The sequence below is a fragment of the Cebus imitator genome, unplaced genomic scaffold (genome assembly GCF_001604975.1).
Source record: "Cebus imitator isolate Cc_AM_T3 unplaced genomic scaffold, Cebus_imitator-1.0 Scaffold12, whole genome shotgun sequence".
NCBI classification, from domain to species: domain Eukaryota; kingdom Metazoa; phylum Chordata; class Mammalia; order Primates; family Cebidae; genus Cebus; species Cebus imitator.
The window spans coordinates 856815-882973 of NW_016107327.1; the positions used below are offsets into that span (position 1 = coordinate 856815).

Consider the following 26159-nt stretch of genomic DNA (forward strand, 5'->3'; position numbering starts at 1 on the left):
TCACCTAACTTCTGGATTGGGCTGTGCCTGCTGTCTGCTGAGGGAGCCCTCTGGTTTTAGTGGGAACCCCGAATCTGAAAAGCCAAATCTTTGAGTGCTTGAGATGTGAATCTTTCAGCACACATGGGAACTGGCTGAGGGTCTGTGGTGTATAATTGTCCTGAAAAGGGCTGCTGTATTATCTCATGCAGTTTCCAAGGCTGAACACTTACCTACTACTGGCATTTGTGTCAAATTGATATGATTACAACAGACATTTTGTTGAAGGTTCTCCTGGACACCCTTCTCCCCTCTTCCTCCTGATGCAGGAGAATCCCCAAATTGGGGCTCAGCCCAGAGGGTTCCTGGCTTCACCCAGATAAGAATTCAAGAGCAAGACAACAGAGTAAAGTGAAAAGAAAGCAAGTTTATTAGAGCAACAGAGTGCAGGGAAATGGTTGCTCCACAGACAGAAAAGGGTTACTCCTCAGGCAGAGTAGCAATTGTGGATTGCTGGCTAGCTGTATTTATAGCTACTCCTTAATTACATGCTAAATAAGGGGTGGGTTATTCATGAATTTTCTAGAAAAGGGGAAGGAGTTTCTGGAACTGAAGGTTTCTCCCCTTTTAGATAATGTAAGATAAACTGGGCATTACCATGGCATTTGTAAACCATCACAGAGCTTGTGGAAATGTCTTTTAGCATGCTAATGCATTATAATTAGCATAAAACGAGGATTGAGGCCAACTAGAGGTCTCTCTCATCATCTTCTTGGTTTTAACTGATTGTGGCTGGTTTTTTGACTGCATCCTGTTCTAACCAGCAGGGTCATGATTGGTGCTTAGAAAACAAATCTTGATGATCTCCCATCTCCCCTTCACCAAACCTTGGCTTCTCCTATAAATAAGTCAAAGAATATTTCAAGATTTGGGGGAGATAGACGATGCTAACTAACTCCAGTAGGTTCTGTCAGAGACCCAAGCTCAGACCTTTTGGCGTGCTGTCTATCTGCTCCTTGGTCAGAAGGCAGCTCCTCCAGTCTCCCTCAAGACATTTACTCAAGATCTGTATGGGGAAACTCTATCATTATCATTATTATTTAATATCAGTGGTTTTGTCTCACTTAGAGGAGCTAAAATTTAAATAGCACTAGGAATTAAATTTCTATTTGCAAGTTTTTTTTTTTACCAATACAAAATGATCTCTAGTAAACTTCTTCAAAAGATCATCCTCTAATTTTAAAAAATATCTAATCAATGAGTATATGTACTCAGGGTTCTTTTGTATGTTTTTTTGTCCAAGGAGTTCTGACCATAGATATAGTAAGGAAAAAATGTACAAAGGTGATTGGAAGTTATAACCTATATCCTGGAATATTTCTCATTCCATGTGGCTTATACACATTTGCTTCATTTCTGCATAGCACTCCAGGATTCTCCAGAATAGGGAGCAGTTACATAATAATACTTTACTGGTTTGTTTTTGGTTCAGATTAACCTAATTTCACATCTGGAGGATATCAAAAATTTCTCCAATATATTTTGTATACACTTATTTTCATTATTTTAAAACATAAGATAGTTGCCCTTATGTTTGATATTATATCCTAGTTTCTACATCAAGGAAATACTTTTAATGTTTTTAGAATTTTAAAAGTAGTTACCATGAATCAAATTTCTTTTATGTCACAGAAAATGCTAGGCACTTTTAAGTTGTACATAGTTGTCATATCCCTATATGATAAGGTCTTATTATCCCTATTTTACACTGATTAAAAAAAAAAAAAGCAAACTCCCAAAACACAACCACCATCTAAGGCTGATGAAGGTAAATGACTTCCTCAAAGTCAAGCATATATTAACTATCCACCCTGGAATACAAACCTGGTCTGTTCTGTTCCAAAATTATCTTTCCATTACTGTGTGCTATGCTTCATTAAGCCCACATGGCAGTTTGTATTCAGTGTCACAGAATCTATTGTATCTGCAGCCCTTATAATGAAATTCAATTATATTCTCAAATTCATACTTAATATTAAATGCAAATTAACAACAATGGCTAATATTTATTATTTACTAAATGCCAGACATTATGCCAAGTGCTTAGCCTATAGTATCTCATTTAATTGTTTTAAATGTCAACAGATTATTTATTACATTTATTTAGTAATAAAACCAGTAATTTTAAATTTTTCAGTAAGCAGTTCATTAGTTCAAAGTTCAAAAGAAACAAAAGTACAAAGTTCAAAAGAAAGAAAAATCATGGTGTAAAGCATCTCACTTTTAAAAAGTCAGCCACTCAGTTCTGCTTGGAAGAATTAATACATGCCACCTGTTTCCTGTATATTATTCAAAAGGTATTTTATAAATACACAAACATGTTCCAGTAATCTTATCATATTTCTGTTTTAAAAACAAATGCATTTTACTTCAATTACCATATCTCTTGAGTTCATTACATATACATCAGTAATATTTCATAGTATAGGCATACCATATTTTTTTAACCAGTTCCATACCTATGGAAGTTTAGACCACACTCATGGATATTCTGTATTCTGTGCTATTCTTCATTCAACAACTTTTCTCTGAAATCATTACATATCAGAAGGTAAATAGTTTTGTCATTTTTTTACAGCTATCTATTTTAGTAACTACAGTAAAATATCCATCATATGAATGTAAATTATTATTTAACAAGTTCATTATAAATGGAAATTTAAAGCATATCAATGGATTTTCTAATTTTTTTCATTATTTCACAATATATGACAATGGATATACTATAATTTAAATGTAGGATAAATTTCTAGAAATGGAAATACTTAGCCAAGGACATGGCTATTTTTTCTGTGGTGGATTTATTGCCTGATTGTCCCCCAGAAAGGTGGTGCGTGTTGACTTGCTCACTAGAAATGTACACACGTGCCTGTTTGTAAAATAATTGCCAATGATATTATCAAGTTTTGACATTTATCAGTTGAATGGCAAGAAAATGGTGTTTCAGTGTGGTTGAACATTCCCCTTATATGAAGAAACTATTGAATATATTTTATATCTTCAAGCTCACTAGTCCTTTTAGCAACTTTCTATGTTTTGCTCTTCTCATCTACTAACTATTTATTTGTAAGGGTTTTATGGTAGGAAATAGTTTTGCAAATATTTTCACCTATTTTTATTGTTTCATTAGTTTGCTTTTGTTGGTTTTTGACCTCCAGGATTTGTTTTGTTGGCAGGGCTTGCAATTTATCAGGGGCTCATAATTTATCACAATTTATTCTAGGTCACAATTTATCAGAGGCTTCTATGGTTGTGAGATTTGTGTCATTATCATGATATTAACATTATGAAAATATTTTATCTGAAATTTTTCTTATTGTTTAAATATCTATCTATCCATTTAAACTTTTAATCTGCATGGAATTTATCTTAGAACAAAATATAATATGAATCTGTTTTTAGTTTTCTATCTTTTCCAACACAATTCATTGAATAATACATTTACTCTCCAGGTTTTGACATATTTTCTTTGTTATAAAATAAGATAGATGTATATTTGAGTTTATTTTTGACATCCTCTTTTGTACCATTAATTTATTGTTTATTAATTTGCATATATATGCTGCTGTATTATTGCTAGCTATGTAAGAATATAAAATGCATAATATGCATTTTAGTATTTGCAGTGTTTTATGCCACTCTTATGTAGTGCTCTCCTTTGTGGATTTTTTCTTATGAATATCTTGCTTGTTCTTCCATGTGAACTTTCAAATTGTCTTCTAAGTTTAAAAATATCTCTTTTGATGTTTTTACAATTATGTTAATTTTGTAGAAAAAGTTGGGGAGAATTAGCATTTTTCTCATAAGTCATACCCAAGATAGTAATTTCATTTTTTTCAGCTATTGTGTCTAATTTCTGAACAGGATATACATCCATATTCACAAAAGGGATTTATCCATAGTTTTTCCTTTTGTATAGTCGCTATTAAGTTTTTACTATCAATTTTATGCTTGCTTCACAAAAATAATTTATTTTCCTTCTTTTTTCCCATGCTCTGAAACAGTGTCCCCCCAAAAAAATCAAACCACATTGAATTAAAAAATGTATTCATCCTTTCAAAACAACTCCATATGGTTGTACAAACCACATTGAATTAAAAAATTTATTCATCCTTTCAAAACAACTCCATGTGGTTGTTACTCTCATTCTTCTCATTTCCAGATGAGTAGGTTGAACAAAAGAGAAGCAACATGCAGCAGTCCATACAGCTAGGCTAGATGATTTGTACCCCACAGTCAGGTGTTGAATGTCCAGACTATCTAGGAGTGATAACTCTGTTCTTACAGCCAAGATACAAACCCAGATCTCTCTGATGTGAAGCTCTTACTCATCATCTCTGGGCTGTTCTCCTTCTGGCTTGGTATCCTTGCTTCCCTTATGTATCCTCTTTTCCATACTTGGGCTACTTAACTTGACAAAGCCATTACTTCATTTGCACAAGAGGATCTTCTCTTTTTGGAACCTTAATTCATTTCTACATTTGGGAGTTTACTTTTTAAATTATATCTTCTTCTGATATTACTAGCTCCTTTGATAATCATGCCTTCTCTTTTCCTTTGAGTCATTCATACTATTTGCTAACATTTGATTAATAAAATTTGCTTCTGCCATGTTATGTTTTCCTTTTCATACTTTATACAAACCCTTAGAAAACCTGAATTTATCACAGGGCTCCTTTGATAGCCATGCTAGTCTTCGAAAGTATCTTACTCGTTTTCTTGGGAAAGAGTTGTGATTTTGTGGCTAAATCATATCTTTAAGTACTTTTTAATGTTAGTGAGTCATCTTTTATTTCAAAATCAAACACTGTAAAATCAGGGTGTTCAAAACACATCTTTCTTTCACATAGGCTATGTACCTAATGATGACTAACCTTTTGCGTACTGATTAAATAATTACATCACTATGTTGTTAACTCAAAAGGAATCCTTCTTTTCTGATGCCCTGGCTCTTTCTTACTAGTCAGAATTATATTCAGGGAAAGAGTGTATGTTATTCCTTCCTTTATACCTCAAAGAATTAAGTAATCAGTAGGCCAAACCAAGAATTGCTCTTTTACACTTCTTTTAGCTGATTAAAGCTTGCAAACATTGTCTTGTTAACTTCTCTTATTATTGCATTATATTGGCTGTTAACAAAAAATACATCATTTATTCCCTTCATTTGCCTCTGTGACAGCTTAAGTGATTACTCAGAATTTAGCAGAAAGCGCTTATTTTATGCTGTAGTGTTAAATGTCATTCTTACAACAATTTCGCAGAAGAGAAAAGTTAAAGAGACGAAAAACTTTCCCAAAGCCACACAGCTAGGATGTAGTGTAGACAGAATTTGAACCTAGCTCTTTGATTCTAAGTATATGCTGTCAAGCACTATGTTAAATTGTTTTCCATAGCCGTGTGATCTTGGAAAGCTATCCTTTGTATTATCTGTAAAATGGGAACAATTATTTCTCTCTGCCTCCCTAATAGCTCTTCAAATATAATATTGAACATAAAAGCACTTGGTAAACTGTAGAATATTATTATTTTATTTTAAAAAGTTATATTATATTCTTGAGACTAGTGTTATAAAATTCCAGAATAGATAACTTTTCTATAACCACAAAGGATGAGTGATACAGCCTTTTGCTGAGTCCTGGGTAAACTCATTCCATCTCAGTGTCTTCTGTTCATTTGAGCAGCAGCAGTGGTGCATATGGGCTTGAGTGAGGATATTATTCTTGATCTTTCTCAACATGGAGGGTCCTCAGTTCCATTTCACAACTATACATTTGCAAGGGAGTTGTTAACATCTCAGTGCAAATGTGGGATATATTTGAACACTTTTTTAAGTGGTGAAACAAAAACGTACCCTGAGTGGAAGAGAATTTACATGCCTTCCTTTTAATTAATGGGATTAATTAAGCCCATTAATCTTTGGGATTTCATCTCACCAGATTTTTAATGTAGAAGAGTTTTAAGCTACTAGGGCAATATCCATTATAAGCCTTGAAAAATTGGACAAAGAAACTCTAAGGCTTCAGCAAGTGGTTCTGGATTGAATAGTTGCACCTCCTCCAGTGCAGCAGCTGTTCTCTAGATTTCCATCCATTTCTCATTGCCAGCAGCTGCTCTACTCTCCGTGTGACCACACCAACACATGAAATTTGTGAAGTATTGTTCATCAGCATCAAATGAACAGATATTAATACTGCTTTTCTTTGGCTCTCCAGTTCTGGAATATTCATACAAAATGAAAAAGGTTTTCCATACATTTTGTAGATTCTAAGATTCAGAAATTTTCTTGACTTTTTAGTGGATTTGTTATACTAGTGTCTTACTCTGTTAATACCTAGGTGTGGAGAAATATTTAAAATAATTTTATTCACCAGTTTTGATTTTGTTCAATATTTAGTTAGTGATTGTTTTGATAAGCAGGAAGAGAAATTGAAGAAAAAGTGCTTCAACTTTGTGGTACAGTGTAAAATAATGTTTTATGGGTTTTACTTGATTTGTTATCTAAAACTGAATTTTAGTCAAAGATTGATTTGAAAATGTTTTGGAGACCAGTAAGCCAATTAAGCAGCACAGTATACAGAGGGATTATAGTGTGGCTAAGCTAAGGGACTCAGGTTGGACTACCTAGCTTCAAAGTCAAGTGCAAGTGATAATCTTTTGGCCTTACACAAAATCAATTTATCTCCTTTTCCTGTTTTCTGCTCTGTAAAATGAGGATGAGGCCAATAAAACTTATTCCATAATAACATGAGGATTTAGTGAGCTTATTTTCACTGCTTAGAGTAGTGCCTTATATGCAGTGATAATTAAAATTAAGCACATTGTATTTCCCTTACTTCTCTGTGTATCCACTGTGAAAGTTTCATTGGATAAATTATAAAGTCAAAGTATAATTCTCAAGTTTTCAAAAATATAATTTTCATAAAAATAGGTAGTGGGCATGGATGAGTAAAGGTTTTAACTCATTCATGAAGGAACCAGCAAAAGAACAAGTTGATTCCTAAGAAGAAATTAGCCTCCAAATGGATTTTGATAAAAGTAAAAGCAGAAATTAGATGGCTCAGTTAGATACCTTAGAGGGCAATTAAAACAGACATTTGGGGCCAGGAGTGGCAGCTCATGCCTGTAATCCCAACATTTTGGGACGTTGAGGCAGGTGGATCATCTGAGTTCAGGAGTTCGAGACCAGCCTGGCCAAGATAGCAGAACCCCATCTCTACTAAAGAAAAAAGTACAAAAATTAGCTGGGGGTGGTAGCATGTGACTGTAGTCCCAGCTACATGGGAGGCTGAGGCAGGAGAATCACTTGAACCCGAGAGGCAGAGGCTGCAGTGAGCCAAGATCGCGTCACTGCACTCCAACCTAGGTGACAGAGCAAGGCGAGACTCCATCTCAATCAATCAATCAATAAATCAATAAATAAATAAATAAATAAAATACCAAGACATTTGGAATATCTTTTCTATCAGACAGAAAATAAAATCATTGCACCTTTTTGATTTTCTGAAAGTCAACATCAAACTTTACAAGTGTCATAAAATGCCTGGACCATAGTCAGCAGTAACTAATAAGCCAAAGGAAGGCAGCTTCCCTTACCCAGATGACCCTTAGCCCAGTCTGTTAGACAATGCTCCAAGTAGGGCCATGAGAATACTGTCATCTGTTTGCATTATTTTTTGAATCAGAATAATTTTCCTTAATAAGAGCAAAATGTAAAAATATTTCAAGAATTTCTTTTGTCCAACTCTATAAAACCACCTGCAGAAGCTTTGGGACCACTCTTGCTAAAGGCTTAGCCCTGGATCCACTCTCTTTTTAGCAAGGGATAAGAGTCAGTATTAACAATGTGAGCATAGAATTTATGCAGCACTGGTCAGAACGACAAATTTCCATTTGCTATTTGAAATACCAAATGTATTTTACACTGTTACTAATATACATGGACTTTACTTTAAAGCCACTGAATTATGAAGAAAACCGTCAAGTGAACCTGGAAATTGGAGTAAGCAATGAAGTGCCATTTGCGAGAGATATACCCAGAGTGACAGCCTTGAACAGAGCCTTGGTTACAGTTCATGTGAGGGATCTGGATGAGGGGCCTGAATGCAGCCCTGCAGCCCAATTTGTGCGGATTAAAGAAAACTTAGCAGTGGGGTCAAAGATCAATGGCTATAAGGCATATGACCCTGACTCTAGAAGTAGCAATGGTTTAAGGTAAAAAGAAATCTGTAACTACATACTAATAATGTATTTGTAATCATTGAGATAGTAGCTTATTTGAAAACATTTTCTAGTGCTAAAGACTTTTTATTTTTTATTAACAGGTACAAAAAATTGCATGACCCTAAAGGTTGGATCACCATTGATGAAATTTCAGGGTCAATCATAACTTCCAAAACCCTGGATAGGGAGGTCGAAACTCCCAAAAATGAGTTGTATAATATTACAGTCCTGGTGATAGACCAAGGTAAAAAAATTGTTTTACTCTGGTATTTAATAAAGGAATTAGAGAATAAAATGCAACTATTTTTATGCAGATTTTTTTTTTTTTTTTGGTGGTAAGCATATGGAATTTGAAATTACTTTAAAGACTCTTTCTGTCTCTCCTAATTATCTAACAAGGTGAAACTGTTTGGTGACAAGAGGCCATGTTTTATTTATCTTTATATTCCCAGTAGGGTAAGACGTTAAATTCTTATATATTTCTGTGCTAGAGGACAAAGGTAAAACTTAACATATAAAACTAAATAAAATGGTCTCACCAGACTCTTCCACATCAGTTTGTATCACTTCAAATTGAGCTTTTGTGTAGTTCAGCTGAATATTAGGTCAAAATGATCCTTTTCTTGAATTCTGTTCCTTAAAGTAACCCAGAGTTTTTCAACCCTGTCTTCATATTAAAATAAGAATATTAATCTGTAGATACTTTGTTAGACTAATGGAATCAGAATCTCCGGTTGTGGAGCCTGGGAATCTTATATTTAAGAAAAAATCTTCCTAGTACTATGAATATCTACTGGGATTAGAAATCTTGTCTGTAACTACGTTACTACTTATTAACATCTGCACTTGGAATCCCCAAAAATAGAGATTGAAATTCAGACTTTTATTTTTATTTGGTTGCAATCCTGGTAAAAGATTTATTGACAGTGGCATCTGATACTATTACTAACAATAGTCATTTCAGATAATCTGCAAATTCTATTTATCCATCTATTATTATTTATTTACCATTTCCTTTAATAATCAGTTTACTTAAAAACACATATCATATATAGAATATAATGGACATTTTATTCTTTAAGAAACTATAAAAGAATTTTAAAATAATACTAAACCTTATTCCTTTCTCCTTAGATAACAGATCATGTACTGGAACACTTGCTGTGGACATTGAAGATGTAAATGATAATCCGCCCGATATACTTCAAGACTATGTAGTAATCTGCAAACCAAAAATGGAGTACACTGACATTTTAGCTATTGATCCCGATGAACCCGTCCATGGAGCTCCATTTTATTTCAGTTTGCCAAACACTTCTCCAGAAGTCAATAGACTGTGGACCCTCACCAAAGTTAATGGTATTTAGTCAAAAATAATGTTTTATAAACTCTGAAATAACTGAGAATAACTGGAGGGTGGATTTACTTATTTACTTACACAATGCATGAAGTAAAACTGATTCTCATTAATATATTTTAGAAGGCTAAACTAAACTTTTCCAAATATTGTATGGGAGCTCTGTTATAGGTAAAGTAAAGGAAATTATAATTTTCATGAAGGCAAAATTTAAATTCACAACAAATAAAACCTTTGTTAAGCAGCTTATCATTAAGACAAACATTTTTTGTTTGTGTATGTTTTAAAAAGTAAAGCCAGTGGCTGGGCATGGTGGCTCATGCCTGTAATCCCAGCACTCGGGGAGGCTGAGGCAGGAGGATCACTTGAGGTCAGGAGTTCAAGACCAGCCTGGCCAACATGGTGAAACTCCATCTCTACTAAAAATACAAAAATTAGCCCAGCGTAGTGGCGCATGCCTGTAATCCCAGCTACTTGGGAAGCTGAGGCAGGAGAATCACTTAAACTCAGGAGGCAGAAGTTGCAGTAAGCCGAGATTGCACCACTGCACCCCAGCCTGGGAGACAGAGTGAGACTCCGTCTCAAAATAATAATAATAATAATAATAATAATAATAATAATGACACCAGTGAGGTGAGGAGAGAGCAGATGTGTAGTGTAAAGTGTATTGTAAGCTCACTCTGGAAGTGAGGAACCCAGGTTTCTAGACCAAGCACTCTGGGGTATCTTGGAAGTGAACTTGGTGCGTTATGGGAAGAGATATGGAAAGGAGTGTTCAGGTCAGGGGCTGCCATCTATTGTAGCAGTTTCTGGGGGTGTCATGTTCTGTACTTCATCCATACTTCTCTCTGTTGTTACTGCCATGTTCTTTCATGCAACTGGGCTTTTGTGTGTATGGCCCCATCTACTTAGAATACCTCTTTTTCCATTTCTTAGCTTGATATTTATGAGCATGACTTTTTTCCATGATATTTATGAGCACCTACTATCTATTAGGCACTAGTCCAGATCCTGAGGATTTATATAGAGATGAACAAGACAGGCACAATCCCAGCTGAGATGGTTGAATTGAAAGGAGTGGCACCATGACCCTTTGCTACCTGCATTGCAATGCCTTTCCTGTTGCATTTACATCTGATTACCTCTCCCTTCCAATACATGAGTTTCCTAGAACATTTACAATCCATCTTTGTACTTCCAACACCTAGCCTAATGCTTAGTAGATACTAACTGCTTAAGGAATGTTTGCTTATTCAATAATTAATTGTGTGGATAAAAGAAGAAACATACTAGGAGAATAAGTACATTATGTCATTAGAGTTGAGAAGGCTTTACTCAGAATGCCAAGAGGTTGGGTGAAGGAAGGGTGGAATCTGGTGGTGAATGGCCTGTGTGCCAGGCTGAGGGGACTAACCTTGGTACAGTAGGTGACAGTAGTTATGTATTGGAAATGTACAAGTAAGGCAATGACATTCCCAGATTTATGTCTTTTAAAGGGGACACTGGTGACAGGAGGACAATATGAAGGGGGCAGAGTTGAGTAAAGGAAAATCAGAGGCCAATGCACTACTGTGAATAACTAAGACATGAATATGGCTCCACATGTTGTCTTGAGGGCGGGGAGGGATTTCAGGGATCTTACCTTAGACACGGTGTGGTCTTGAAGGGTCCTACATAAACCCAAGTGGTAATTCATATTCCTCTGGGGAGTCTTCAGGTATGAGGTACAGCCAAAATCTCTGAAATTCTTACAGCCACAGCAGAGCATTTAATCAAGGCTAAGGAATTCCAGATGACTTCCGGGGTGTGTTTTGTGCTACTTTGCCATTTTACTTAGTCTATTATAAAAGCTCAGGTACGTTGTAATTGCCATTGAAATTCTGTGGAGCTTTTAGTTAGTTGGAAATATGGTCATCAAAATAAGAGACCAAGACTATTGGGGAAAATAGACTATCACAGTTGATAAAAACAAATTGTTATATAGATATTTCTATTTTGTGTAAGTCTTATAAGTAGCCTGAGTGCATTAATTAGCTTCTGATACTAAGATTACTTACAGATGCAAGGCATTAATAATAAACAATCTATTGTGCTTTGAAAAATTACCTTATCCATATGAACAATGGGCAAATACTAGGTCAATGGATAAGAGAATGTGAACTTCAGACACTATTTGTGTGTACCTGTAGTCATTAATTCTTTATGAGTAGATACATTGGTACTAAAGAAAAATGCTTGAAGTGTATGTTAACAGCCAAAATAACATTATTAATTTGTATAGATAAATATTACTAGGCTGCTACTGGGCCACTCCAATGCTAAATTATTTCTTTAGGACTCCCTTCTATGGAATTACAAGGGACAACACATACAAGGTAATTTTAGAGTTTGAAAAGGTTGAAGATAGTCCTCCATTTTTATTTATTTTCATGTGGCAGGCAGTTCCTTGAGAATGATGCCTTCAAAAATAAGCATGATGAAACAAATGCTAAGGGAAAACTGAATGATCATTAAAAAATTAACTTCTTTTATTTTCTTTCAGATACAGCTGCCCGTCTTTCATATCGGAAAAATGCTGGATTTCAAAGATATACCATTCCTATTACTGTAAAAGACAGGGCAGGCCAATCTGCAACAAAAATGTTGACAGTTAATCTATGTGATTGTCCTCATCCAAGTCAGTGTCGTGAGACTTCAAGGAGTACAGGAGTAATACTTGGAAAATGGGCAATTCTTGCGATATTACTGGGTATAGCACTGCTCTTTTGTAAGTATTTTCACTTACTTCAAGTTAAAATATGTAATAAAAATGTAGGTACTGGAAAAGATCTTTAAAAAATAATCTTGTCCAAACAACCACCAGGTGTGAAGCTCTTTCCAAGTTCTTTTTGTGTTATTACCTAAGTTTTGTTTGAATATTTTTTGTGAAGGGAACATGATCCTTCTTGAGATAAGATTTTATGCTTAGACAGAATTGTTGCAAATTCCTTAGATTTCACTGAATCTGACAAACAAAGAGCCTTTGTTTCTTGTTTCCAGTGGGATTCCTTTTAGGGCTAAATAGAACAACCTAAAATTTCTGCCTTATGAAAGTCCACTAAAAGCCACTTTCATTCCATATCTTCTTACCATTTAGCCACAGAGTTACAGGAGATGTTCTGTTCTCAGCAATGTCTCTTCTTGGGTGTATCTTGCCAATTTTAAATTCTGTTAACCTCTTTCTTACCAGAGATAGCTCCTGATGGTGCTATACTTTTTCTTCTCTTTTTAGTTCCATTCAGTCCTCCAGCCTAGATTAGCTTTGTTTTGTGATAGGAGTAGAAGTTAATTGCAAGGACTCAGGAATCAGACTGCCAGAGTTTGTACTCCAGCTTCACTTGTAAGCCGTTTGACCTAGGGGAAATTACTTAGCTGTGCTTCAGTTTCCTCATCTGTAAAAGGGGAAATTGTAGTAGCTTACCATATGGTGTAGCAGGATTAAATGAGGTAATGCACGTAAAGTGCTTAGAACAGTATATAGTAAATTTCTAACGTGTACATGATTTTTCATCAAGCCAAAAAGTAAACATATATCAAACTCCTACTGTAAGCAAGAAACTATTCTAGGTGCTTGTGAAAAATAGGAAAAGGCAAACAAACAAACTAACAAAAACAATCAATCTGCCTTGTGACAGTTAATGAATAAATTAAATGCTATGGAAGAAAAAAAAAAGAGAGCCAAATAATTAGGATCTGTAGCGCCATGGAGTGTGTTTGTGAAAGTGTTGGTGCCAGTGGTCGCAATTTTCAATAAAAAATTAGGTCAGGCCTGAGAAGATTACTTTTTAATCATTTCTGGAAGAGGTGAATTAGGCAGGTGGAATGCCTGGGGGAAGAACTTTCAGTCAGAGAGGGAAGTCAAATGCCAAGGCCCTAATTTGTGATGATGTCTGGAGAAACCAAGGAATGGTAGGGAAACCAGTGTGGTGAGACAGTAGTGGACAAGGGAAGAGGATTAGGAAGTGGAGCCCGGAAGGAAGCGGGGGCCACATAGAGTAGGCAGGAGTTGGCACACTTTTTCTGTAAAGAACCAGATAGTATATATTTCAAGCTCTGCAGATCCTATGTTCTCCATTGTATCCAATTTTATGTCATTTTCACATTATAAATTCTTATTCTTCTGAATTTTTTCAACCATTTCAAAATAAAAGGTCTTAGTTCACAGGCCATACAAAAATATGTAGTGGTCTGGGTTTGGGGATTTTGCCAGTGCATTATCTGGTCTTTTAGACAGGAAGAATTGTTGTTGTTATTATTCTTAGTTTAATTATCATATATTTTCAATCTCCCACAATTATAGTTTAGAATAAGAATTCTAAATAGGCAAAATACAAAGTAGGTTCAATTAAGATAAATATTTTCCAGGAAAACAGTCTGTATTTTCATGTTTTTATATACACAAACCATTCTCTTTTCACATTTTCACATAGGAAATTTTTTTTGGGGGAAATCACTAAATTTTTTTCAAAGTCTTTGTCTTAAATGTCAGTGATTTTTTTCTTTATATACTGCTTAACTCATGATTCTAAGTACTTTATCTTGATGGGCACAATTCAAACAATTAGAGAGATATAATGAAAAAATACAGATAATTGCTTCAGATTCTAAAATCTAAGCTACATGGTAACACATTAACTTAGAACAGCCAAGATAATTCATGGGAAACCATGCTTAGTGGCTTAATTTTCCACTTTGATCATTAGGTCATAAGAAGTAAATTATGAATATTTTACAGATGTATGCTAAAGTGAGTTCTTTTTATTTTTAAATTCAGCTGTATTGCTAACTTTAGTATGTGGAGTTTTTGGTGCAACTAAAGGGAAACGCTTTCCTGAAGATTTAGCACAGCAAAACTTAATTATATCAAACACAGAAGCACCTGGAGATGACAGAGTGGTAAGTATTTTTTAAATGAATATATGTTTGTATCTCCCCTATTTTCTCTAATTCATCCTTATAAACTCATTTCAAAATGTAGGAGTTAATTTTTATTTTTAATTGAATCACATTTAGTAGGCATAATTATTTTGTCTGTCAATATTCTAATGTTTATATAGTGATAATTTATTAAACTTCTTAATCCAGATGTACTGTTTTAGTTATCTTTTTTTCACTCTAGTGTTATAGTTTAAACTTGTTCTTTGATGTTGAAAATTTATTATAACAGTAATTTGTTTTGGCTGCACTCTACAATCTGTATTTCCAGATATAATTTGTTTATCTAACTTTTTGACTATTTACAATAGTGGGAAAAAAGCTTGCTGAAAGCCCTCAGGATAACTAGGAAAATATCAATGAGATATCTAAAAGAAAGGAAGAGGGGTCTGGAAGATTACTACCACTATCTTTCCTTATATATTTTTTGGGACTTCTGAGGTGCTTTTATGCTTCTTGTTCTGTGTGAAATATATGTATATATACACACACACACATATACACACACACACACAAAAGTACTTACAATGCATGTTCTCACCTCAAAAAAGATGTCAACTTATTTATGAGAAAGAGATCCTACTTTTATGACAAAGCAAAATAGAAACATGACAATAAACCAATGTGATAAAGCACTGTTGAAGTTCAAAAGTACCTATGATACCTAAGTGTACTCATTTGGTTTGGATCAACCAGAAAGTCTGGTGACAAGAGGTAGAGCTTACTTGGTAACTTAAAGAATTAGAAGGTTTGAAAATGAAGAGATAGCAAGAATAGCTAAAGAAGAGGAAAACAGCATTGCCTATAAGTTAGGAGATGATAAAGTTTAGGGACTATTCAGCAAATAATAAATAAATTGATTTAGAACAGAAGAAATCATGTGTTGGAATAGCAGCTTGAAACAAGTTAGGTGTTAGGGAAGAGAATATTAGGAGACAAGTGGGAGATAGGACTTTTAAATGCTGCACTAAGGATTTTGGATTTATTCTCTTGGTAAGGGAGAGAAGGCTTTTCTACAAGAGAGGTATGATGCAAGTGCCGTGATGCTGAGTCAGTAGGGGGATCAGTGAGAATAGGAAGACATCAGGGCTGGGGAAGAGGAAAGCTTAGTTTAAGCATGAGATAATTCTACCAGGATGATGGTAATTGTTGTGTTAAGATAGGGATGAATAAGAAACATTTCAAAGGTATAAGTGATAAGGTTGTTGACTGACTGAACGTAAGGAACAAAGTAAAGAGCAGAGTCGAAGTGACAAAGGCTATAGCCAGGGACCACAGCTACATATCTGGCCTTTTCTATGTCTCAGGGTGAAGATGCCTTTCTTATTCACTATTTCTCTCTTTCAATCCTCCCCACCACCATACAAAATCACAGCCCATCTATGCTTGACATGCCTTCATGTAGAACCCTGTGACTATCTCTCCAGTGAGAAAGTAGGTTTAATCCCTTAATAGTCCTTGACTCATAATAGTAAGTTCTTATTTTATATTTAAGACTGGCGTGGATGACTTTTACTTAATATTTGTCCTTTGCAATTTAATGCTAAGGTGATGATATTGAGTGGCCACTTCACAATATTTACCTGTTCTGTGTCAGAAACACTTCTATAAAAGACCTGGAATTATTAATTTATACAAGAACATAACATTTTATATCAAATCTATAAACAGTTTAATACAATGAGGAAAATTTATACTTTTAGCTTTGGATCTGAATTTCATTTGAAGGCATGCATATGGGTTACTAGTTGGGTGAACAATCAGGACTGGAAAAGCATACCTGGAAATTATTGACATGGATGAGGAGTTGTTAATACCCTGTGAGAATGAACTTTGGGAAATGCAGATGGAGGACAGGAAGAAGCAGAGAATAGAAAGTATGAAAGCTAGCCCTGTAGGCTCAAAATTGCTTTCAGTTTATTTAAAATTCCCCTTTTATTCACTTAGAAATATGATTTTTGAATTTGTGTTTATTGCAACAAAATTATACCATAAAAAGATTTAATAGTTAGGAGTTTTTTTTTTTTTTTTTTTTTTTTTTTTTTTTTTTTTGGTTTTTTTTTTTTTTTTTGTAATTCAATTTTATTGTAACAGCAACCTAAGTAAAACAATGTAGGGTAGCACTGCCACCACATGGCTATTTTTCAGTTCTTCTTTTCTGGCATTTTTTTCTAAGGCAACGAGATAGTAAGTACGACTTTTGTAGGTATATTTCAGGTTCAGCAAATCATCTGTACTTGAGAATCTTCCAGTTTAGTTAAAGTCTTCATTTTAAGTAGGAAAAAATTTAAATTGATAAGAAGGTGGCACAATGGAACCTGAAGGTAATGCGGGTTCTTGTCCTGAAAGGAATGTAACTGTTTGTAATGAAAACTGACATGTTGAGGTGCTGCTGTAACCAAATGTGTGTCCTATGGCTCAGAGGGTTGGGTGAAGTTCCAGTATTAAGTTAATGTTTCATCAAGCCTTTTTCGTTTTAAAGCATTTCTTTGACTCTTTGTCATCCTCTAGTTTTTTCCACATCTGTCTTTTTCTTTCAAACTGAACTTTTGTGAAGAAAACATTATATTTGATTTCCCTATAATAGTACTTCCTGCTTACTCAGCACTCCTTGGATATCCTTTTGACAAAGGTTATTAATGGCCACTCTTTCACTTAAATCCAATGGGCACTTATACTTTGACTGAACCCATTCTTACCTTGCTCTGATTTTTCTGCTGTTAACATCATTGGCTGCTCCCAGTCTTTACCATATTCTGTCTTCATGGCTTCAGAGTCCTGCCTCTTCGGTTTTCTGTTGTCTCAATGGCTATTCACATCTTTCCTGTCAAAGCCATGCTTCTCTTACCCACCGCTTAAAATGTGATTTTTCTTGTTGTTTTAGCCTTAGCCCTTTTTCTTTCGGTAGACAATTTTCTCTGGATAGGTCATCTATTCCCATGGCTTCAACTATCACCTATTGGGAGTGACTCCCAGAATTATATCTCCAGCTCAGATCTTTCATCTGAGCTCCAAATCTACATATTCATATATTCATCTTGGGCATCCCACATGTTTTTTTTCTTTCTCTTTTTCTTTCTTTCTTTCTTTTTTGAGACTGAGTTTTGTTCTCGTTGACCGGCTGGAGTGCAATGGCATGATCTCCGCTCACTGCAACCTCTGCCTCCCAGGTTCAAGAGATTCTCCTGCCTCAGCCTCCTGAGTAGCTGGGATTACAGGCATGTACCACCATGCCTGGCTAATTTTTTGTGTTTTTAGTAGAGACAGGGTTTCTTCATGTTGGTCAGGCTAGTCCCGAACTCCTGACTTCAGGTGATCACCCACCTTGGCCTCGCAAAGTACTGGGATTACAGGCTTGAGCCACCAAGTCCGGCCGACATCCCACATGTTTCTAAAGTTTATCATGTCCAAACTTTAGTTGCTTACTCTCCTCTGTTCTTTAAAAATTACCCAGTCTGAGGTATCCTGTTAGAGCAGTACAAAATGAATGAAGACAGCATCTGTGCACATAATTAGAAACTGATAAATGTCTGTTGAATGAATGAATGAATGAATGAATAAAAGATTGGATAAATGTTCTCTCTCCTTTGCATTCTCATGACAAGTTAGAACCCGTTTCCTCTAAACACGAATTTTTTATTTTATTATTTCAGTGTTCTGCCAATGGATTTATGACCCAGACTGTCAACAACTCTAGCCAAGGTTTTTGTGGCACTGTGGGCTCAGGAATGAAAAATGGAGGGCAGGAAACCATTGAAATGATGAAAGGAGGAAACCAGACCTTGGAATCCTGCCGGGGGGCTGGGCACCATCACACCCTGGATTCCTGCAGGGGAGGACACACGGAGGTGGACAACTGCAGATACACTTACTCGGAGTGGCACAGTTTTACTCAACCCCGTCTCGGTGAAGTGAGTTTCCTTAGGTGTTTTGACTCTAAAATTTAAATCTCCAAATGCAGAAAAATAGAAAATCGAAATTAACATATATTTTCAGAAACTGCTTTTCCACACTGTTCTGTGGGCCCTCTCTTGCTTGCTTTGTTCATTTTCCTGTGCTCTTTGATTTTGTTACATTATTTAATTTAAAAGAAATTTTGTGTAGTTTGTCATATTTCACTTAATTTATAGAATCCCATGAATGTTGGAAGCTTTTATTTTTATTATTCTTCACTAATGTCTCATTTTTAGTGGTGCATTTACCTCATGAACCTTTTTGATATAGAAGAATGTGAAAACAATTCTAGTTCCTCACAATTAAAAACTTTTCAAATGAAATCTGTATTTCTCTGTGAAAACACAAACATTCATATGCAGTTTTAGGATAAAGATTAAATAGCATGATTTATATATATTTTTTATCTTATTGCATCTTATTGCAAATTGACAAATTATAATTGTATATGTTTATTGGGCACAAAGTGAAATGATTTATGTCTGCAAGGTAGGATGATTAAATCACACTTAACATATGCATCACCTCAAATACTTTTTTTTTGTGGTGAGAACATTTGAAATGTACTTTCTTTGCAATTTTGAAATGTACAATATACTATTATTAACTACAGTCACTATTGCATGACATGTTTTAAACATACAAAGCACCATGCCAATATAAAGTGCTTTTACTCTAAGGAAAGCAATAATATAAAAGAAGGAATTAAAATAAGGAATTATCTGTTCACATCAAGATCCCCTAGGAATTTGAAGCTTTTTAATTTTTTAATTTTTTCTTTTTTTAAGACAGGCTCTTGCTTTGTTGCTGAGGCTGGAGTGCAGTGCTGCAATCTCTGCCCACTGCAGCCTTGACCTCAGGGGCTTAGGTAATCTTCCTATGTCAGCCTCCTGAGTAGCTTGGACTACAGGTGTGCACCACCACACCTGGCTAATTTTGTATTTTTTGTGGAGAGGGGGTTTTGTCATGTTGCCCAGGTTGGTCTACAATTGCTAGGCTCAAGGGATACACCCATCTTGGCCTCCCAAAGTCCTGGGATTATAGGCGTGAGCCACGGGGCCTGGCAAAATCCCCTATGAAGTTTTAAAACATGCTAATGTCTAAAAGATTCTAATTCAATGAATTTGGGCTTTTTTGTTTGCTTTGTTTTTGTTTTACATTTCTGAGATGATTCAAATGTGCAGCTAGGTAGAAAGCCACTTGATTCTTCTGGTACTAAATTTTTACCTCTTTTATCAGAGGATACCAGTGCCATTGCAGCACAAACACTGGACCTTTAATCCTCGGATGGAATACAAATGGGTGATTTTCCGGTATAGGGTTGTATGTTATGTATCCATAGAATTTTGGAGGGTCAAATTCAAGTGTTAATTCTTTTTCTACTTCTTGACAGTCAGTATTCATATAAGATCAGGTTGAGATGGAGTGAAGCTTAAGACACAGTCTTAGGAGGGTTCCTCCATTGCACACCAGGTAATGGGTAATGGCTAACAACGTCATGAGGAAAGACACAACGTAAGCCATGCCAGTGAGCTCCACATAGGCAAGGAGTGGGCACACGGAGGGGGAAAGGGAGGAGGCACAGCAGTTGACGAGTTGGCAGACAGGCCAGTGGTGTGGCAGACAGGGCAGATGTGACTGAATGCACGGCCTCTTCATTATAAAAGCCCAGTTTTTGCAATGTGATTATGTTCATTATTTTTAATTCCATTGAACTTTTTGGTGCATCTATATATTTTGCCATATTTTGGCTATCTTGGAAACTTGATTTTGAAGTTAATGCAGTAAATCCTACCTACTTTATAACTGCATATAATAGTGATTCTAGTTAACATTTATTGTACATTTAATATATACTGGACATAATACATGTATTATGCATTATTATTTTGTCATTAATTTCTAAAATAATCTTGTTAGGTGGTTACTGAAATGAAAAGATATTTGGCCACTTGCCCAAAGCCATATAGCTAGATGATAAAGCCACAGCTTTGACTCACAGCCAAGACTGTTTGACAGCCAATCGCAAACTCCGAACCAGTATGCCTGTTGTCTCTGTTTTTGGTCTAGCCTGACCTTTGTATATAAAATTCAGGGATAAGCATTTAATGCTAACTTGAATGTACTTAAATATAACCCTTGTATATATAATTTTTTATTTATATGGATTAATAGAAATGTAAAATATACTGACTTTATGGTATGGTTATAATATAGACCAATCATGTGCATTTTTTGTGTGTAGGAATCCATTAGAGGACACACTGGTTAAAAATTAAACATAAAAGGTAAATAAAAATAAATTTTATGTTCATATATTTAAGTTGTTTAAAACTATAATACAATTTGTTTATTTAAAAAATTTTACAGAAATTGCATCGATGTAATCAGAATGAAGACCACTTCCCATCTCAAGATTATGTCCTCACGTATAACTATGAAGGAAGAGGATCTCCAGCTGGTTCTGTGGGCTGTTGCAGTGAGAAACAGGAAGAAGATGGCCTTGACTTTTTAAACAATTTGGAACCCAAATTTATTACATTAGCAGAAGCATGCGCAAAGAGATAATGTCACAGTGCTACAATGAGGTCTTTGCCAGACATTCTGGAGGTTTCCAGAAATAATATTGTGAAGTTCAATTTCAGCATGCAAGACTATGATGATTTTTTCCCTCAATTTTCAATTATGCTACCCACCAATTTGTATTTTTAAACCAAGTTGTTGATTATCTTTTCCAAGAAGTGAAAAATATTAAAACAGACCACTGGTAAATCTCAGGCTGCAGCATTGGATTTCAGGTCTCTAAATCATCTGCTCTTTGTTACAGATGTTTTCCTAATAAATATGTTGAATAAATATTAGTCCAACAATAGCTAAATTATGATAATATCACATTATCATATATTCACTTAGAGTGATAATTTAAAAAATAAACAAGAAATATCAGGTATCACTATGTGAAGAAAGTTTTGGAAAAGAAACAATGAAGACTGAATTAAATTAAAAATTTTGCAGCTCACCAAGGATTGGGACTCACTCTTATTGCACTACCAAATTCATTTGACTTTGGAGGCAAAATTTGTTAAAGTGACCCATGAAGTAGCAATTTTCTATAGAAAGATAATTGGAAAAAAATGTGTGTATGTATATTATTATTAATCAATGCAACATTTAAAATGAAATGAAAACAAAAAGGAAAATGGTAATAATTTGAAATGAGATGGGTATAGTTTGTCTTATAATAGAAAAAAGAGAGAGCTAGGCCTAGCTCTCAAATGCTGCATTATAACTGAGTCTATCAGGAAATAGTTCATGTTCATTTGTGTAATTTGTTTAAAACTGTAAACAAATTAAACTTTTCTGGTTTCTGTGGGAAGGAAAGAGGGAACCGGATAGAATGGTAGGTTTGCTTGCAGTCTGTGCAAAGATTTCTGTATCCACAAGTTGGTAGCAAACTGGGGAATATTCACTGTAGCTAGGGTTCCCTGCTTTTTGGTAGCAAGAGTCCAGAGATGAGTTGTTTTTTTTGGGGGGTGCTAATAACAAAAACATTTTAAAACTTACCTTTACTGAAGTTAAATCCTTTATTGCTGTTTCTATTCTCTCTTATATTGACCAACATCTTTTTAATTTAGAACCAAATAACATGTCTCCCTAGAATTTAGAGGCTAGAGGGAGCTGAGGGGGTGGATCTTACTCACCCAGGGGAGATGGACTGTCCTTAGACCTAAAACCCACAGACTTGACACCTGATCAGGGCCTGGGAGCTGCAAATTTCATTTCCCTCCTCATTGCCCTTCTTCTGAGTGGCGTTGGTGGGAATCAAGGAAAGCTAGGCCTTGTGGGCCCCCTTCTTTCAGGTTTCGGCTAACATTGTCAGCAACACCTCCAGTGGAGACCCCCTTAAGTAAGAAATACTCCAGGCTTTCCATCATCGTTTAGTTAATTAATTAACTAATTAATTTTTAATCAGTTTGCTTTCTCCAGAGAAATTTTAAAATAATAGAAGAAGCAGAAATTTTGAATGTATGAAAGAAAAAGATCAAGTTGTCATTTTAGAACAGAGGGAACGTTGGGAGAAGGCAGCCCAAGTAGGGTGTTTCGACAGTCAGAGGGCAACATGAAGACACAGGCCTTCAGGAGCAAGGGGAGGCCACAGGCAATATGGGTGGTAGGAAAGGCCACATTGTCTGCTTCATACTTTTTCCTAGGCTTGGCACACTGCCTTTTCCTTTTTTTCTCAGGCCAATGGCAACTGCCATTTGAGTCTGGTGAGGGATCAACCTCTTTTTGGCTCACCTTATTTGGAGTGAGAAATCAAGGAGACAGAGCTGACTGCATAATGAATCTGAAGGCATTTGCAGGATGAGCCTGAACTGGTTGTGTAGAACACACAAGGCATTCATGGGAAATGCTGTATTCCTTCTGTAGCCCTCTGGATGCTAAGAGACTCTGTCAATTAAATGTGTATCTAAAAATCAGATTATTTCTACATTTTCTGTTTTCTAATTTGATATTGAAATCTATGTGTTTTAGACTTAGACTATTTATTTTCATTTTAAGTCTTCTTCTTTTAATGTCATCATTTTGAGCATGTGTGAAAGTTGATCACGAGAACCAGATCAATCTTGAAATACTCAACTAAAGACAGTCAAGAAGCCAGGGGGAGAAAGAGCTCAAGGCACAAACTATTGCTCTGAGAATGGAATTCTCTGCAAGTCTAGTTGCTGAAATTGCCTGCTGTAACCAGAAGCCAGTTTTATCTAATAGCTACTGAAACAACCCCTGTGTTTTGTGCACTCCCTCACTCACCAATCAAAACCTGCCACTTCCCCAAGACCTCACTAGTGCCGATAAGCTTTCTCAAAAAGCAACCAGTAAGACTTCCCTTTTTGTAAAACTTCTAACCATCTCTTTGTTCTTTGGATATGCTGAAAACCACCTGGTCTGCAGGTATGCCCTAATTTGCCACACTTTTCTCCCAAATAAAAATTTAATTTTAGGGATTCATTTCTATATTTTATTTGACTTTCACATATGTAGTATTATTTCCTTATATGTGTAAGGGGAAATTTGTGCTATTTGAATGTGCAAGAAAGTATATTTTTAAAGCTTTCTTTTTTTCCCCCAGTGAATGCTTTTGAATTTTTTATGTAAATGTACAGATTGTTTTTTCTTCTTTTCAAAGGGAAGCAGCCATCTAAAATGCGGTGGGGTTTGTTATACAATGTTTTAAACAGAGCTTTAATATTGCTATTAAAAGAAGTGACTTTTTTTTAAAGAAACGGCTGGTTAAAATAAGCAGAAATTGGATGTGTAAAGTAATATTTACAGATATGGGGGATGTAATGGAAAAAGGTCAATTTGGTTTCTTGTTTTTGCTGTATTGAGAGATTAAATAATTCTAAGATGATCACATTGCAAAATTGTGCTTATGGCTGGCATGGAAATAGAAATGCTCAGTTATGTCTTTGTTGTATTAATGGGAAATATTTTGTACAATGGGTCATTATCAAATTGTCAATATCATAACATATAATGTTGGGAAGAGATCACTATTTTGAAGCACAACTTTGCAAATGAGTATGTATACATATGTATAATACATTTTGATTGAGTATTAATCGTATTAGAAGGTGGTTATAATTGCAGAGTATTCCACGAATAGTACACAGACACAGAGGTTTTACTTTGAGGAGCAGTGTAGTCAAGGGAAAGCATGAGTTAAAAAGAAAAGCAGGCAACATTGCAGTCTTGATTCTGCCACTTACAGGGTAGATAACACCTGAACTTTAATCATGAGATGATCCAACCAAATAAGGTGCTGTGTGCTTCACAATGAATCTTTTCCCCACAGATGAGTGTGCTCTCCTACAAACGTAAGATGCATCATTCCAAAAATATATTTGTTATATCAAAAGCCTTAAATTTTAGTGTAAGCTGAACCAAAATGTTCAATTCCAGTGACTTCTATTGTAACCATTATTTTTGTGTATGGCTTCAAGAATGTTCATTGGATTTTTGTTTGTAATAGCAAAGTACTGGATAAATTTCACGTGCCCCTCAGTATTGATTTGGCTGAATATTGGTTCATAACGGTTGGGAAGCATGGACCCTAGAGCCAGAATGCTTGGATATGAATCCTGGATCTGTCGCTTACTTTCTGTGTGACCTTTGAAAGGCTGCCGGTTCCCTCTCTTAGCTTTCTCATTGCTGAAATCAATGAACAAGGGCAATCTCATGGGGTTGTTTGATGATTAAGTTAGTTAATATACTTAAAGTACATAGAACATTGCCTGCACATAGTGAAAGAATTGCAAGCATGAGGTAGGTGGTAAAATTATGTAGTGGGATATACTACCAAACAATATCTAATCTCTTTTTAGGGGAATAAAGTTTGTGCATATATATATATATATATATAAAATGCAAAAACATGATTTCCAGACAATGGAATTGATAATTTATGCTTTCTGTATTGATTTTTCACAATGAACATTGATAACATTAATTTTATTTTAATTTCTGGGAGACATGTGCAGGACGTGCAGGTTTGTTGCATAGGTAAATGTGTTCCATGGTGCTTTGCTGCACCTATCAACCCAATTTTCTTATTTGAGAAAAAGGTTAATACCAGCCTAGAGAGTTTCTTTTGGCTCTTATATTATTTAGAATGAGGCTTGGTTTCATGGGCAGAAAAATTAAATAGTATTCAGAATACGTTTACAGTCTTCTCTATTCGACAGTTTATTTTGATTGCACAGGTTTGAATCTCAGAACCTTATTTTCCCTTTACTTAAAAAAGTAGTAAAATTCATAAAACATGGTTATGAGTGGTTAAAATTCATCATTTCCACCATTGTAAAGTGTATATTTCAGTGACATTAGTACATTCAAAATGTTGTGCACTGTTATCACTATCTAGTTCTGGAACATTTTTGTCACCCCAAGAGGAAAGCTTTTAAGCAATCATTCCCCTCTTCCCTCACTGCATTGTCTTCTGGCCACCACTAAAATCTTTTCTGTCTCTATGGATTTGCCTACTCTGAACATTCATATAAATGAAATCATACATATGTAGCCTTCAGTGTCTGGCTTCTTTCACTGAAATGAGGAAGTTTCATGCATCCCTTTAGCTGGAATGAAATCCTAGGATATCTGAAAAGACTTGTTCAGACTTTTCTCAGAAACAAATATGACTATCGGTCTTCTATCAAATTCAAAATGAGTAGTTTTAAAAGGAAAATCAAATGAGATAAAGCAAAAATCAATCTGATAATGAGTATAACAGTATATATAAATACTTGTTATTTGTGGAAGCATCATATCTTTTTGGCAAAAATTTACAGGTATAAAAATTGGCTAACGTAAACAGTCACAAAGAAAACTGACAATGCAAATACTATCAATGATTTAACTTTAAATAAGCAACCAATTAATCAAATGATTCAGTTTTGTATTGTGAAATATAAGCAGAAAATTATTCTTATTACAATAATTTTAATGAAATAAAAAAATTAGTTTAACTTTGCTTTGGAAAAATTAAAATTGTTTAATTTTATTTAAGCTGAAAAATATCTTTTGGATAAAAATTTCTCAATCCAGGCATAATTCT

At 35.1% G+C, this 26159-nt stretch overlaps 1 protein-coding gene across 2 annotated transcripts in view; it reads left to right on the top strand.

The window, feature by feature from the left end:
* Positions 1–23023, top strand: part of DSC3 (desmocollin 3) — a 49343-nt gene extending 26320 nt beyond the window's left edge. Inside the window, exons 10-17 of one of the 2 annotated variants that reach the window (XM_017498051.2) lie at positions 7994–8250; positions 8361–8503; positions 9394–9618; positions 12159–12383; positions 14430–14551; positions 18244–18501; positions 20790–20832; positions 20915–23023. In XM_017498051.2, coding sequence (XP_017353540.1) covers positions 7994–8250; positions 8361–8503; positions 9394–9618; positions 12159–12383; positions 14430–14551; positions 18244–18501; positions 20790–20816 — 1257 coding nt within the window. In that variant the 3' untranslated portion in view covers positions 20817–20832; positions 20915–23023. The remainder of the gene's footprint in view (positions 1–7993; positions 8251–8360; positions 8504–9393; positions 9619–12158; positions 12384–14429; positions 14552–18243; positions 18502–20789; positions 20833–20914) is intronic. The other variant, XM_017498041.2, reaches the window with a different exon arrangement.
* Positions 23024–26159: the final 3136 nt, after the last annotated feature.